This window comes from Danio rerio, chromosome 4 (genome assembly GCF_049306965.1).
Source record: "Danio rerio strain Tuebingen ecotype United States chromosome 4, GRCz12tu, whole genome shotgun sequence".
NCBI classification, from domain to species: domain Eukaryota; kingdom Metazoa; phylum Chordata; class Actinopteri; order Cypriniformes; family Danionidae; genus Danio; species Danio rerio.
Window position 1 is genome coordinate 48,201,722 of NC_133179.1, and position 13,097 is coordinate 48,214,818.

The following is a 13,097-nucleotide window of genomic DNA, read 5'->3' on the forward strand; positions in this document are numbered from 1 at the left end:
TAACTGTAAGCTGTTTAGAAGTGTCTTGAATAACATCTAGTAAAATATTATTTCATAAATGTGTTAAAAAAAAAAAAAACTTCTCTCTGTTAAACAGAAATTGTGGAAATAATTAACAGAGGGGCTAATAATTCTGACTTCAACTGTATGTATATGAAGAATTTGGTTGCAAAACACAATAAACGGCATTTTTTGACATTTGGATTTTAATATTGGAAATCACTGTTCAGATGTACCTTAATCTATGTCTGAATTTCTGCCATTAATAACATTTAAGAATGTACATTTTAGGCCGAGTACAACATGTATTTTTCTAAAAACCTAAAATCAACGTTTCTTTTGATATCGAATCCACGTTGATCACCGACGTTGATTCAACATCGTTTTGCTCATCGGAGTAATGTTGAAACGACGTCAGGCACTCTATTTAAATCTAACCTGAAATTGTCGCAATGGGTTACTTACCCAACGTTGAATCGATGTTGATTTTCAGTCGATCGAAACAACGTTATAGAATCCACGCATTTTCAACATATAATCAACCTAATTGGTTTGTCTATCTGACGTTGAAATGATGTTCATTTTAGGTAGATTGGAACATGATAGAATCCACAAATATTCAACATATAATTTATCCAAATGAGTTAACGTTGAAATGAATGCTTAAACAACTTTTTCAACATTAAACCAACACATATTACATAATTACAGTTTTTTTAAAGGATACATATTATAATTTAATCTGTACATATGACAAAACACACCACAATCAGTCATCATTTTTTATTTATACAAATATACAGCTGTACACATTTATCAAGAGCATAAAATCATTCAACTCTTCTATACACGCAGTACACTTAAACACAAAGAGAGAACATTTAAATTATAGGCAAAAATTGTGAAAACCATTTACTCAAAAAATAAAACTGTGGAATATTAAATACATTTGTCTATTTGTGTTCTATTTCAACATGTATTTTTCATTAGAGTAAAAATGGATTTGATTTCAGATGTGCATAATAACAATTTACTATTAGGGTCAAAATACAGGTTTAAATCACAATGCTTATAAGCTGTTTAAAGAACAACTTTATTGAATTAATTGAGAAAGATACAATATGCCTATCACAGAAAATAAAATGCAGATGCAACCATAGAAAAAAATATTCTCGCTGGATTAGCCTGGTCAATAAATAAATAAATTAAAAACAAATGAATTTTTAGGTGGTGTGAAACTGTCGGGAAGCCAATCCTCTACAGTGCCACCATTTACTAGAATTCCATCCCAGTTTTTCCAGAAATACAAAGTATTAGTGACCCAGAGACTTGTCTGGGAACAAGCTTGAAAGATTACATATAAATTAATTATTATATTTACTATTATACTATTATATTATTTTACGCAACAATCGCTCAACCGGATGTGCGTGCGAAAGGCCTATAAGTCATGACTAGGCCCACGCGAAATCTGCGCACGCAGAATTCCGCAGATTTTCCACAGAATTCCGCAGATTTTTAGCCCATCATTAATTCTGTTTATTTACCTTGAGTAAATATGTGTAAATCTAAATTTATTGAGTCTTAAAATTAATTACAGTAATATCATTGACTAATATGAAAATGTTAATCGGATTTAAGTACAATGCCGTTTGTAAAGTAATATTTTCTGTCTTTTAGTAGATATATTATATGAGAGACTTGCTTTGTTTACCAAATAAAGTGAATCTATTTGGATTTGCATTGTGAACATTAATTAACAGTAAAAAAGGTATTGTTTTTTTCCCATATTAAGGTTTTAGTTATGATAACCCCAAAATCATTCTGCAGAAATCCGCAGATTTCTACCAAAATTTTCAGCAGAAATTGCAAAAAACATATTCATATCATGCAGATTCCATCTAGCCCTAGTCATGACTACAACAGTAAGTGGCAAAAAAGCTTAACAAAAAAGACTTTTATTTTGGCATGTCGTGTGACGTCATCAGGCAGCGCCGCTTCAGCGCTGTAATTCAACTGGAGTAAGGTTTGTTTTAAAACGTTTACAGATATAAACCGCTTTAAAGTTAAAGTTTTTAAGTTTTAGTTTTTTATATGATGTTAAATTATGTTACTACTGTTGGAAATATTATTTTAACCCTTTATAAAACGTAGTACTAATTTATTATAAGTAACAGAGGGCGTTTTTTAATAAAGTAACAGAAAAGTGTGTGTTTTAAAGAAACGTTTTACCTGATTTCTTTTTGTTAATTACTCTTATATAAAGAAACTGTTTAAGTAGTTAAGTGTTGAAGAGAAGTTATTTTGTTTCTGTTCATTGTTTATTTTAAACAGGACATTTTTATTGTTTTGTTCATTTTAAACAGGATAAAGTGTCCAAACTCAGAGAAAAACTCCTCCAGAATCGACTGATCTCCACACTGTTATAAAGATGGCGTTTATTAAAGAGGAGAGTGAAGATGTGAAGATTGAAGAAAAATTCAGAGTCAAACAGAAAGATCTGCAGGAACAAACAGGTTGATTTTTATTAAAAGGCCCCTTTTACACTTGTGCGTTTTAGTTTTAAAACGATGTCCACACTAGCATTCCACCTAGCGTTTCTGAACAGCTATCTGTCCACACCAAAACGCTGAAAACGCACAACACGTAACCACACACACACTCTCAGGCAAGCGCTGCAGATTATCTATCAAAATGAGAGCTGTGCTCGTCGGACTGCTCATCAAGCATCTCCCGCTGAATCTAATCTCACTATATTTATTAAACGTGATATTTCATTCATCTTGTTGTCTATATCTAACGACATATTCCTCGACTTTGGTCATTGGAATCTATTACTTGTTCTCAGGTAACGTGTTTTGGCTGAGCGCAAAGATAAGTTAATGATTAATATAACCACATAGCCTACAATCTGTATATTGACTGATCGCTTGCCTTTATTTCCTATAATGTATAAACTTATTGTCTGTTATACTTTTGTAATGGCCATTATCGATTATTTAAACTGATATTCAGCAAATGAGAGGGTAAGTTTCGTATTTTCACTGAAATTGAAAAGAGGCAGTTTTTATAGACTCCGTTTTGTTATTAATATCCACACAGTGAAGATGAGGGTCATAAATGCAGCACAACGCCTCAACATTTCTTCTGTCTGTTAAGTTGCTAATATCAAAATGAAAATAGGCAGTTCCTTAAATCATGTTTTCATTTTATTGTTGAGAAAGTGAAACAACGTAGCCAGGGTGATGTGAATGAAGTTATTAAGTACACTGTTCCCTTTGAAGATTTACCCGTGTCCTCGGTATAGTCTGTTTTCCATATCAAACTGAGGAGGGGGAGACAGCAGCCTTGATCAAACTTGAGAAGTCTGAACTTACAAGAAGAGAATCCAGGACGGAACTATGTATCTTCGTTTTCCCCCATCCACACTGGAGAAGCAGTGTTTTAGATTAAAAACGGCCTCTTCTTCTTCATCTTCATCTTTTATAAACAAGTCTTCATTTTTCCTTTGGTTTTAAATTAAGGTTCATGTTTTTCTACCCAATCTGGCCCAAACCCACACAATCACCATCAATCCATCTCATTGTTTTTTACCCAGACATTTAAAAAGAATATATTTTAGAGCAGTAATCTCAGAACCTTAAAACCATGATATTTTTATTCAAGCTTATCATACTGTCAGAATCTTATACTGGCACATGCCTAATGCTGCTTGATGTTGCAAAGTCATATTTTCTTATTTTTCTTTGTATGTATAGTCATGAACATGTATAGCCGTTTATTATTCCATGTCATTTCTCCAATAGGGAACTGAATTGTAAGTTTTAAATCAATAGCAAATGAGATCAGGTCACTATGACATGATTAAGAATTTTTGTATGTCGCTGTTTGTCTTTGTACTCCGTCTATTCTGAGAGCTGATGCTGAGTATTCTTAGGAATTTTCACCCTTAAAATTGTTAACCCTGGGTCAGTCTAACCCTGTATAAACAGAATCCTGGGTTACCTTAATACATTTCACACTGCTCATGCTATACCTGGGGTTATAAAATAATCCTGGGTGTTCATTAACAGATAGTTCACATTCGCAAACCCCGAGTTAACATTATTATTTGTATATTTACGTTGTCACTGTCCCCGATTGGACAAAAAGCAGATAACCTTTTTTTTAAATGGCATTTCTGCATCTTGTCGGGTATAAAATGTCATCATGTAGGTCTATAGCTAAGCCTCAGGACATACACAAAGGCAAGAAAACAAAGACAAAAGTACAAATGAATGAAAACAAGTAGCAAAGTTTGTCATCTTCTCATCACTCCAGTTTACAGCAAACATGGCATTAAGCATTTGCACAAGTTCATTCATTCATTTTCCTTCGGCTTAGTCCCTTTATTCATCAGGGGTTGCCACAGTGGAATGAACCACCAACTTATCGAGCATATGTTTTAAACAGCTGATACCTGTCCAGCTGCAAACCAGTACTGGGAAAGATTTGCATAAGTTATATACAATAATGCAAACTCACTAATATAAGCTGAATTATGCGCGCTTGCTATGAACTTGCAGGATTTGTGTCAATCAGGTTTTCCAAGAAAGAGATGCACATGAGGGAACACAACATAAGTAATCTAGAGCGAGTGCATTTGATCATTTGCATTTACAGCCACAGGCACAAAAAGAGCTTGGTTTTTCTCAGACCTCCAAAATGAAATATTCTGCAAGGTATATGATCTGATTTTGAGCTGAAACCTCAGACACATTCTAGGAACACTAAAGACTTACTTTACATCTTGTAAAAAAGGTTCATAATAGGAACTCTTTAAAGGTATTTCTGACCCAGAAATGTAAATAGCCTCACCATTGACTTTCCATTGTGTGGTATTAAACCTTGATGAGTTTCCTGATTCTGTTGAACACAAAATAAGATATTGTGATAAAAACGCTGGCTTACTTTGTGTTCCAGAAGAAAGGAAATGTTTAAAACCACATGATGGAGAGTAAATGATTAGCTCATTTTAGTATTTAGGGTAAACATTGATTTCATGCTTGCCAATTTAAGCCTTCATACTAAAGTTCACTTTTTTTGTTCTTTTTTGAAGACCTGATGGTGCTGAAAGAAGAGACACATCAATGGAATGAAATAGAAGAGAAACACCAAGACATAACGACTGATAAAAAACCCACACTGACTAAAAAGACTTCATCATGCGGAAGACCTCGGAAATCCAAGTCTAGTTGTAATTTGAGCTGTAAACAGAGTAGAAAGAGTTTCAGTCAAAAGCCAAACCTTGATGTTCACACTAGAAAGAAACCTTACACCTGCAAACAGTGTGGAAAAAGCTTCTATAATACAGGAAACTTAACAGTGCACATGAGAATTCACACTGGAGAGAGGCCGTACACATGCCAACAGTGTGGGAAAAGCTTCTATTCTACAGGAAACTTGGCAGTGCACATGAGAATTCATACTGGGGAGAGGCTCTACTCTTGCCCTCAGTGTGGAAAGAGTTGTAAGCAAAATGGCAATCTTGAAGCCCACATGAGAACTCACACTGGAGAGAGAAGCTTTATTTGCACACAGTGTGGGAAAGGTTTTTCTCAAAAACAAAACCTTACCATCCACATGAGGATTCACACTGGAGAGAAACCTTACACATGCACAGAGTGTGGTAAAAGTTTCCCACATATAGGCTCACTCAAACACCACATGATAAGTCACACCGGGGAGAAGCCGTTTGCATGTGCTCATTGTGGAAAGAGCTTCACAACCAAAGCTAGCCTCATGAATCACATGAATGGTCACACTGGAACCAAAGTGTTTACATGTGATCATTGTGGAAAGAGTCTCACATGCAAAGACTCCATTAAGCAACACATGAAGACTCACTTAGGAGAGCGTTTTCGATGCAGTGAGTGTGGAAAGGTCTTCAAACATAAAAGAAGCCTCGTCAATCACATGAAGCTTCACAATGGAGAGAAAAAATGAGGCCTTGTCAAGCGGAGCTTAAGGTCTCTCACCCGGGATAGCATGGAATAGCATCTCGGGACAAGTGTGAACTCTTGAATACATCTCAAGTTACTAGAATGAAACCCTTTGAACCTGAAGATTTAAACACAATAACTGAAGAGGGGTAAAGATGTACCAGGTTGTGAGAGTTTCTACTTCTTCTTTGCAAGAAAGCGAAATAACTCTATATGTGTTTCCAGTTATTATGAACTGAAAACCAAATTTGTGCACATTGCACACTGCAATCAAATGGTTGGCACTGCAAAGAGAATTAGAAAGATTAGGGAGGAGAAAATGTTTGGGGAGATGCAGGGTAAACTCTCCTACACTCTTAGATTGTGTTTTTGATTATTCACATTGTTTGATTTTCACTCCCTCGAACAAACACCGATTTGCCTCCAATTTTGGCATTTTGTCTGCAGTGTCACAAAACTTGGTGGTGAATAAAAATCCACCTAAACTCGGCCGGTGTGAACTTGCAATGACAGTGAGAGACTGATGCAGACTCCCTAAAGCCTTGATCAGACTACACAATGCCATTTGCCTTTAACAACAGATCAGATTTGTGTCAGATTATGAGATTTTGACTTGAGCAAATCTTGATGTGTTGTGGCTAACAAATGAAGACTTTGGTTTCAAAACACTACACATTTATTTTGATGGACTGATTTTAGAAAATAAAAAAGTTTTCCTCATGAAGACAATTAAACTTTCTGTAAACAACTGGTTTCCTTTGAAGAAATGTTCATGTGAAAACTCCCACATTACTACAAATAAATCTGTGTATGGGAAACCCAGTGTCTCTATTGTGAATGAGAATATGAGTGATTTGTTAGCTTACATGCTAATTCCAGGACTTAACAGACTACTGAAGGACTTCAGCTATTTGTAAATTCCAATTATTATTAATATGCAATACATATTGTACTGCTCATGTGGACTGATAGATTATATTGTATGCTGTCTGCATATATATATATATATATATATATATATATATATATATATATATATATATATATATATATATATATATATATATATTTATACTATTACTAACCAGCAATGATAGGTGAGCAAAATAAAAATTGAAAGAGGATACTTTTATTTGACCTTTCATGAGTCTAATAGTCTCAAAGTCACACTTTAAGAGAAGGTCCAAAAACCTGCATTTACAAATGAAGAATGTTTTGCAAAGCATAAAAGGTTGTTAACCAGGTAATGCTGTGTACAATTTGTATTAGTTACACCAAATTTAACTTGTTTATTGTAAAAAGGGTTTACATGGATATTGACATGAGACATTCTGTATTATGCATTATGTATTATGAGTCATGAGTAGGGCCAGACAGAATCTGTCGACGTTTTTTGCTATTTCTGCAAAGAATTTTGATAAAAATCTGTTAATTTCTGCCGAAATATTTTGGGATCATCATAACTAAATCCTAAATATGTGAAACAAAGAATAATATCTTTTAAACTTTTATTTAATGTTTAAAATGTAAATCCAATTAGATTCACTTTATCTGGTAAACTAAGCAAGTCTCTCGTATAATATTTCTACTAAAAGACAGAAAATATTACTGTACAAACTGCATTGTACATAAATCAGATAAACATTTTCATATTAGTCAATAATATTACTGTAATTAATTTAAAAAGTGAATAAATATATATTTACACACATTTACTCAAATTAAATAGAATTAATGATGGGCTAAAAATCTGCAGAAAATCTGTGGAATTCTGCGCGTGACATTATTAATACAGTGATCTTTTTTTTTTTTTTTGCCAGACATTCAGAATCGCTCCCCAGCAAACATCAGAAACAGGTGGGTTCAACAAAGGTTTCCATCCATGTAAAAAAAAAAATAAAAAATGTTGCACAACAAATAGTAGTAATAACTATAATATTCAGCCCCAGTAAAAAGTTTGGAATATTTTATAATAAGCTTATTCTGCTCACTAAAATGTTATTGCATTTTTAAATAACTGTTATTTTATTAAATGTTTAAAATATAATTTATTCACGTTTAAGCCTGAATTGTACGCATGATTAGTCTTCAGTGTGATGATTATGGAGGACCAAGAGTCCGAGGTTGCCACAGCGGGATGAACCGCCAACTTATCCAGCAAGTTTTTACACAGCAGATGCCCTTCCAGCCGCAACCCATCTCTGGAAATCACACACACATGCTCTCTCTCTTTCACACACACACGCGCTCTCTCTTTCACACATGCACACACACTCACACACAGGCACGCACGCATATGTCACACACACACACATGCACATAAGCTCTCTCTCACACACACTCTCTTTCTCACACACACACATGCACGTGTACGCACGCACACACACACTCTCTTATGCTTATGGTTATTATTGTTCTGTATTTTAATGTACAAATGATCTATAGAAATGTCATTGAGCTACAGTGTATAGAATTAAAAGTCAGGGAGTAGTCAGTTATTTATATATGCATTATTTATCTAACAATTGTCAACAGAACAGTAATGAATATAGAGTAGAAAATGTAAAAATAATAAATTAGTTATTAATAATACAGTATTAACAATATAAATAAACAATGTAAATAAAATGTTAAATAAAAACAGAAACCGACACAAAGGGGACTTTACAGTCAAGGACCAGTCATTTATAAATGCAATATTTATTTAACATTGGTCAACAAAACAGTAATAAACATGGCATAAAAAATCTAAAAAATTAAATGTGAAATATTAACAGAAAAAAATACAAAAATTAACAAATTAAATAAAATGTTGAATAAATTTAGAAACCAACAAGTGAAATAGAATAAATTGAACTATTATGGTGCACCGTTGTGGAGGATAGTAGCATCTGTGTGCAAGTCCAATATAAACTAAGGATAGCTGATGTTGTGCTGCATCTTCTTTTGTTTAAAAGTAACTGTGTAGTTACAAATACAGGGAAAATCTGTTTGCTAGTTATACATACATGAACACATTAGTGCATTGAATGACTACGTTTTTGTGAGCTAAACTAGGTTTTTGGGAAATAAGCATTGTATCAGTTGATAAAATATGGTTATTTTCTGTAAATTAAAACAGTTATATAACACTTCCGTATTTTTACAGAAAATTCCTGGCAACCACTGCCGGTATTTTTCAGTAAATTTAAAGGATTTTTTTAGCAGTGTAAATAAATTAAAGTTAATTATAAATGTTGTGTTGGTTTAACTAAACAACATTACCGTACCTTTATGTAACTAGCTTAAGTTCACTCAAATGAATATTCTTTCTTTAAGGTAACTTAACTCGGTTACGTGGAACCTGTTGACATAAAAAAGTTAAAGCCAACATATAATTTTTTTGAGTGCAAGGTCCTCTGTCCACGAGACTGCAATGGGCATTTCTCAATCTGAAAAAAATCATGAAAAATAGAATAAATAATTTTAACTCAATGACTCCTTTAATAAAGCACAAAATAGCTCTGTAAATTAATTTAACACTGTTTCTAGAATGTGTGTAATATTTATCTAATATGTAATTGTACAGTTTGTATCTCCAAAAATGAAAAGAAAAAGATAGAGGTAAAGTTGGTTTTATATTCGCACATTCGTTCATTTAGGAGTCTCTATATTGTTTACCATATTACTTTGAATATTCGATCGGAATTAGCATGCAAGTATGATTTGAAAACAATATCAACACTTATCTAATTCACTGTGAACAATGCTGTACTTTGATAATCATTAATCATTGTCAGCTAATATAATTTTCCTATTTAGAATTTGCAAATAATTTTTTTCTGAAATGATATTATTAAGGAGAATGTCTGAATATCCAAATATAAAACCAACTTTACCTCTATAAGAAAAAAAAAAAAGAGGAACTGGACAGGAACATTTCAGGCTTTAAAACCACATGCTATATTGTACATTCATAATCCATTCCCCCACCTTTTAAAATCTCATAAACGGTCAAACTATAGTAAATTATTCGACGTAAATCTCAAAATACATGCATTTTAAAACACGTTATTATTTAAAATCAAGTATGACATGTTTTACATAGATACTGTACTTAATGTACTGAAGCCTAACAAGTTAAGCAAATTTCAACAAACATTATATCATGTAAACGAAATACACACCCTTTGATAAATCTCATGCCACTTTTTTTGCAGAGGAGCTGGCCTGTTCCTGTTGCCCTCATCTGATGGCCAAACTCCTGTGCTGGCAAACTTTTTCAGATGTGAAATCCAGTCAGCGTCTGACATGGCTTTGTGGAATTTTTCAGACATTTTTTCTCCTATAAATTAAACGGTTTTAGATTAAAGTATCCAAATTTGAATTACAACACACTAAAACATTAATACGTGCAATTATGTAGATTTTCTTATCTTTTTTAAGAAATCACTATCAGAAAAAAAGTCCTGAACTTTAAACAAAACGATGCTGTGCTCTGTCGAATGATGCTGTTTGTCGAAAATCACTAAAGGTCAAGGAACTTTTTTGACCTCTGACCCGCCTCCAGATGACCCTGTTATTCCTTCGTGTACCTTCGGCTTAGTTCGGAAAATTGATTGACATCTGACTTACCTGTTTGACTGCACACCTAGCGGTGAATCTTGGAACGGTTCCTTCCCCTGCTTTACCATTGCCATGACTCTGATTGGTCAAATGTTGAAAATGTTGAGAATTACGGTCCGCGATTGGCTGCAAATATTGAGATGCTGCAACGTGATTGGCTACAATGTTGGACCGAATCGCTCCGATTGGCTCTCATCTTCAACATTTGTGAAATATTGATGGACAATCCTTCAGCAGCTGGCATTGCTAATCCATTGTGCTCTTTAAATCCCATCCTCGTCGCTAATATGTCCTGGCATTCGAGAGAGACTGGTGCTTCTGTGGAACTTGTTTTACTCTCACTCTTTTAGCGTTTTGAAGGATGTTGTTGGAAAATTTTATTACGAAGTGGCCAAGTCCATCGAATCCCATCCTTGTCGTTCAAATGCTTTGGCGTTTGAAAGAGGCCGGTGCTTTTGTGAAAGGTGTTTTACTCGCACGCTCTTAACGTTTTAAAGAATGTTGTTGCAAAAATTCATGCCATCTTTACCGAAAAGAGCTGCAAATACATACAGAAATGCTATAGTCCAGCCCCCATCAGGAAAGGGAGTATATACATGACGAGGTGGCCGAGTCCATCGAATCCCATTCTTGTCGTTCAAATGGCAAAACTGAAAGTCATCTTACCGAAAATAGTTGCACAAACATACATTTACAATTATGTGCCACAGTCCGGCCTCCACCAGAGAAGTCAGAAAAAACATGACGAGGTGGCCGAGTGGTTAAGGCGATGGACTGCTAATCCATTGTGCTCTGCACGCGTGGGTTCGAATCCCATCCTTGTCGCTCATATTTTATGGCATTCAAGAGATCATGGTCTTTCTGTAGAAGTTCTCACTCTTTTAGCGTTTTGAAGGATGTTGTTGCAAAATTTTATGTCAACTTTATCGAAAATAGCTGCAAATACAAACATATGCCATAGTCCAGCCCCCATCATGAAAGTGAGTACATACATGACGGGGTGGCCGAGTCCATCGAATCCCATTTTTGTCGTTCATTTGATCTTTCATTCATACGGCAAAACTGAAAGTCATCTTACCGAAAATAGTTGCTGAAACATACATATACAATTATGTGCCAAAGTCCGGCCTCCACTAGAGAAAAAGGAAAATACATGACGTGTTGGCTGTGTGGTTAACGCGATGGACTGCTAGTCCATTATGCACTGCATGAGTGGGTTTGAAACCCATCCTCGTGCTCATTTGATTCGGCATTCGAGAGTTCATGGTGTTTCTGTAGAATTTCGTTTATTCTCATTATTTTAGCGTTTTAAAGGATGTTGTTGCAACATTTGATGTCATCTTTATCGAAAATAGCTGAAAATACAAACATATATGCCATAGTCCAGCCCCCATCATGAAAGTGAGTACATACATGACGAGGTGGAAGAGACCATCGAATCCCATCCTTGTCGTTCAAAAGCTCTGGCGTTTGAAAGAGGCCGGTGCTTCTGTGGAAGGTGTTTTACTCGCACGCTCTTATCGTTTTGAAGGATGTTGTTGAAAATTGAATGTCATCTTTACCGAAAATAGCAGCCAATATATACAGAAATGCCGTAGTCCAGCCCCCAACAGGAAAGTGAGTACATATATGACGGGGTGGCCGAGTCCATCGAATCCCATTTTTGTCGTTCATTTGCTCTGTCGATCATACGGCAAAACTGAAAGTCATCTGACCGAAAATAGTTGCAGAAACATACATTAACAAATATGTGCTACAGTCCAGCCTCCACCAGAGAAGAAGGAAAGGACGTGACGAGGTGGCCGAGTGGTTAAGGCGATGGACTGCTAATCCATTGTGCTCTGCACGCGTGGGTTCGAATCCCATCCTCGTCGCTCATATGTTCTGGCATTTGAGAGATCATGATGTTTGTGTAGAAGTTCTCTCACTCTTTTATCGTTTTGAAGGATGTTGTTGCAAAATTTAGCGTCATCTTTATCGAAAATAACTGCAAATACAAACATATGCCATAGTCCAGCCCCCATCATGAAAGTGAGTACATACATGATGAGGTGGAAAAGTCCATCGAATCCCATCCTTGTCGTTCAAATGCTCTGGCGTTTGAAAGAGGCCGGTGCTTCCGTGGAAGGTGTTTTACTCGCACGCTCTGATCATTTTGAAGGATGTTGTTGCAAAATTTAACTTCATCTTTACCAAAAATAGCAGCAAATACATACAGAAATGTCATATTCCAGCCCCCATCATGAAAGTGAATACATACATGACGAGGTGGAAGGGTCCATCGAATCCCATCCTTGTCGTTCGAATGCTCTGGCGTTTGAAAGAGGTTGGTGCTTCCGTGGAAGGTGTTTTACTCGCACGCTCTTATTGTTTTGAAGGATGTTGTTGCAAAATTTAACGTCATCTTTACCGAAAATAGCAGCCAATATATACAGAAATGCCGTAGTCCAAACCCCAACAGGAAAGTGAGTACATACATAACGGGGTGGCCGAGTCCATCGAATCCCATTT

At 35.2% G+C, this 13,097-nt stretch overlaps 1 protein-coding gene and 2 non-coding genes across 8 annotated transcripts in view; all 3 read left to right on the forward strand.

Moving 5' to 3' along the window:
* The window catches only part of zgc:113135, a 283,991-nt gene extending 277,192 nt beyond the window's left edge, over positions 1 to 6,799 (forward strand). For 4 of the 6 annotated variants that reach the window (XM_073945990.1, XM_073945988.1, XM_073945989.1 and 1 more), the window contains 2 exons: positions 2,367 to 2,516; positions 5,099 to 6,799. In XM_073945990.1, coding sequence (XP_073802091.1) covers positions 2,432 to 2,516; positions 5,099 to 5,985 — 972 coding nt within the window. In that variant the 5' untranslated portion in view covers positions 2,367 to 2,431 and the 3' untranslated portion in view covers positions 5,986 to 6,799. Of the gene's footprint in view, positions 1 to 1,973; positions 2,027 to 2,366; positions 2,517 to 5,098 lie in introns of those variants that run through there. The other 2 variants (XM_073945987.1, NM_001013306.2) reach the window with 2 other exon arrangements.
* Positions 6,800 to 11,329: 4,530 nt separating this feature from the next.
* On the forward strand, positions 11,330 to 11,411 carry trnas-gcu (transfer RNA serine (anticodon GCU)). The gene has a single exon. It is a non-coding gene; the product is annotated as a tRNA-Ser (tRNA).
* Positions 11,412 to 12,378: 967 nt separating this feature from the next.
* Positions 12,379 to 12,460, forward strand: trnas-gcu (transfer RNA serine (anticodon GCU)). Its single transcript has one exon. It is a non-coding gene; the product is annotated as a tRNA-Ser (tRNA).
* Positions 12,461 to 13,097: the final 637 nt, after the last annotated feature.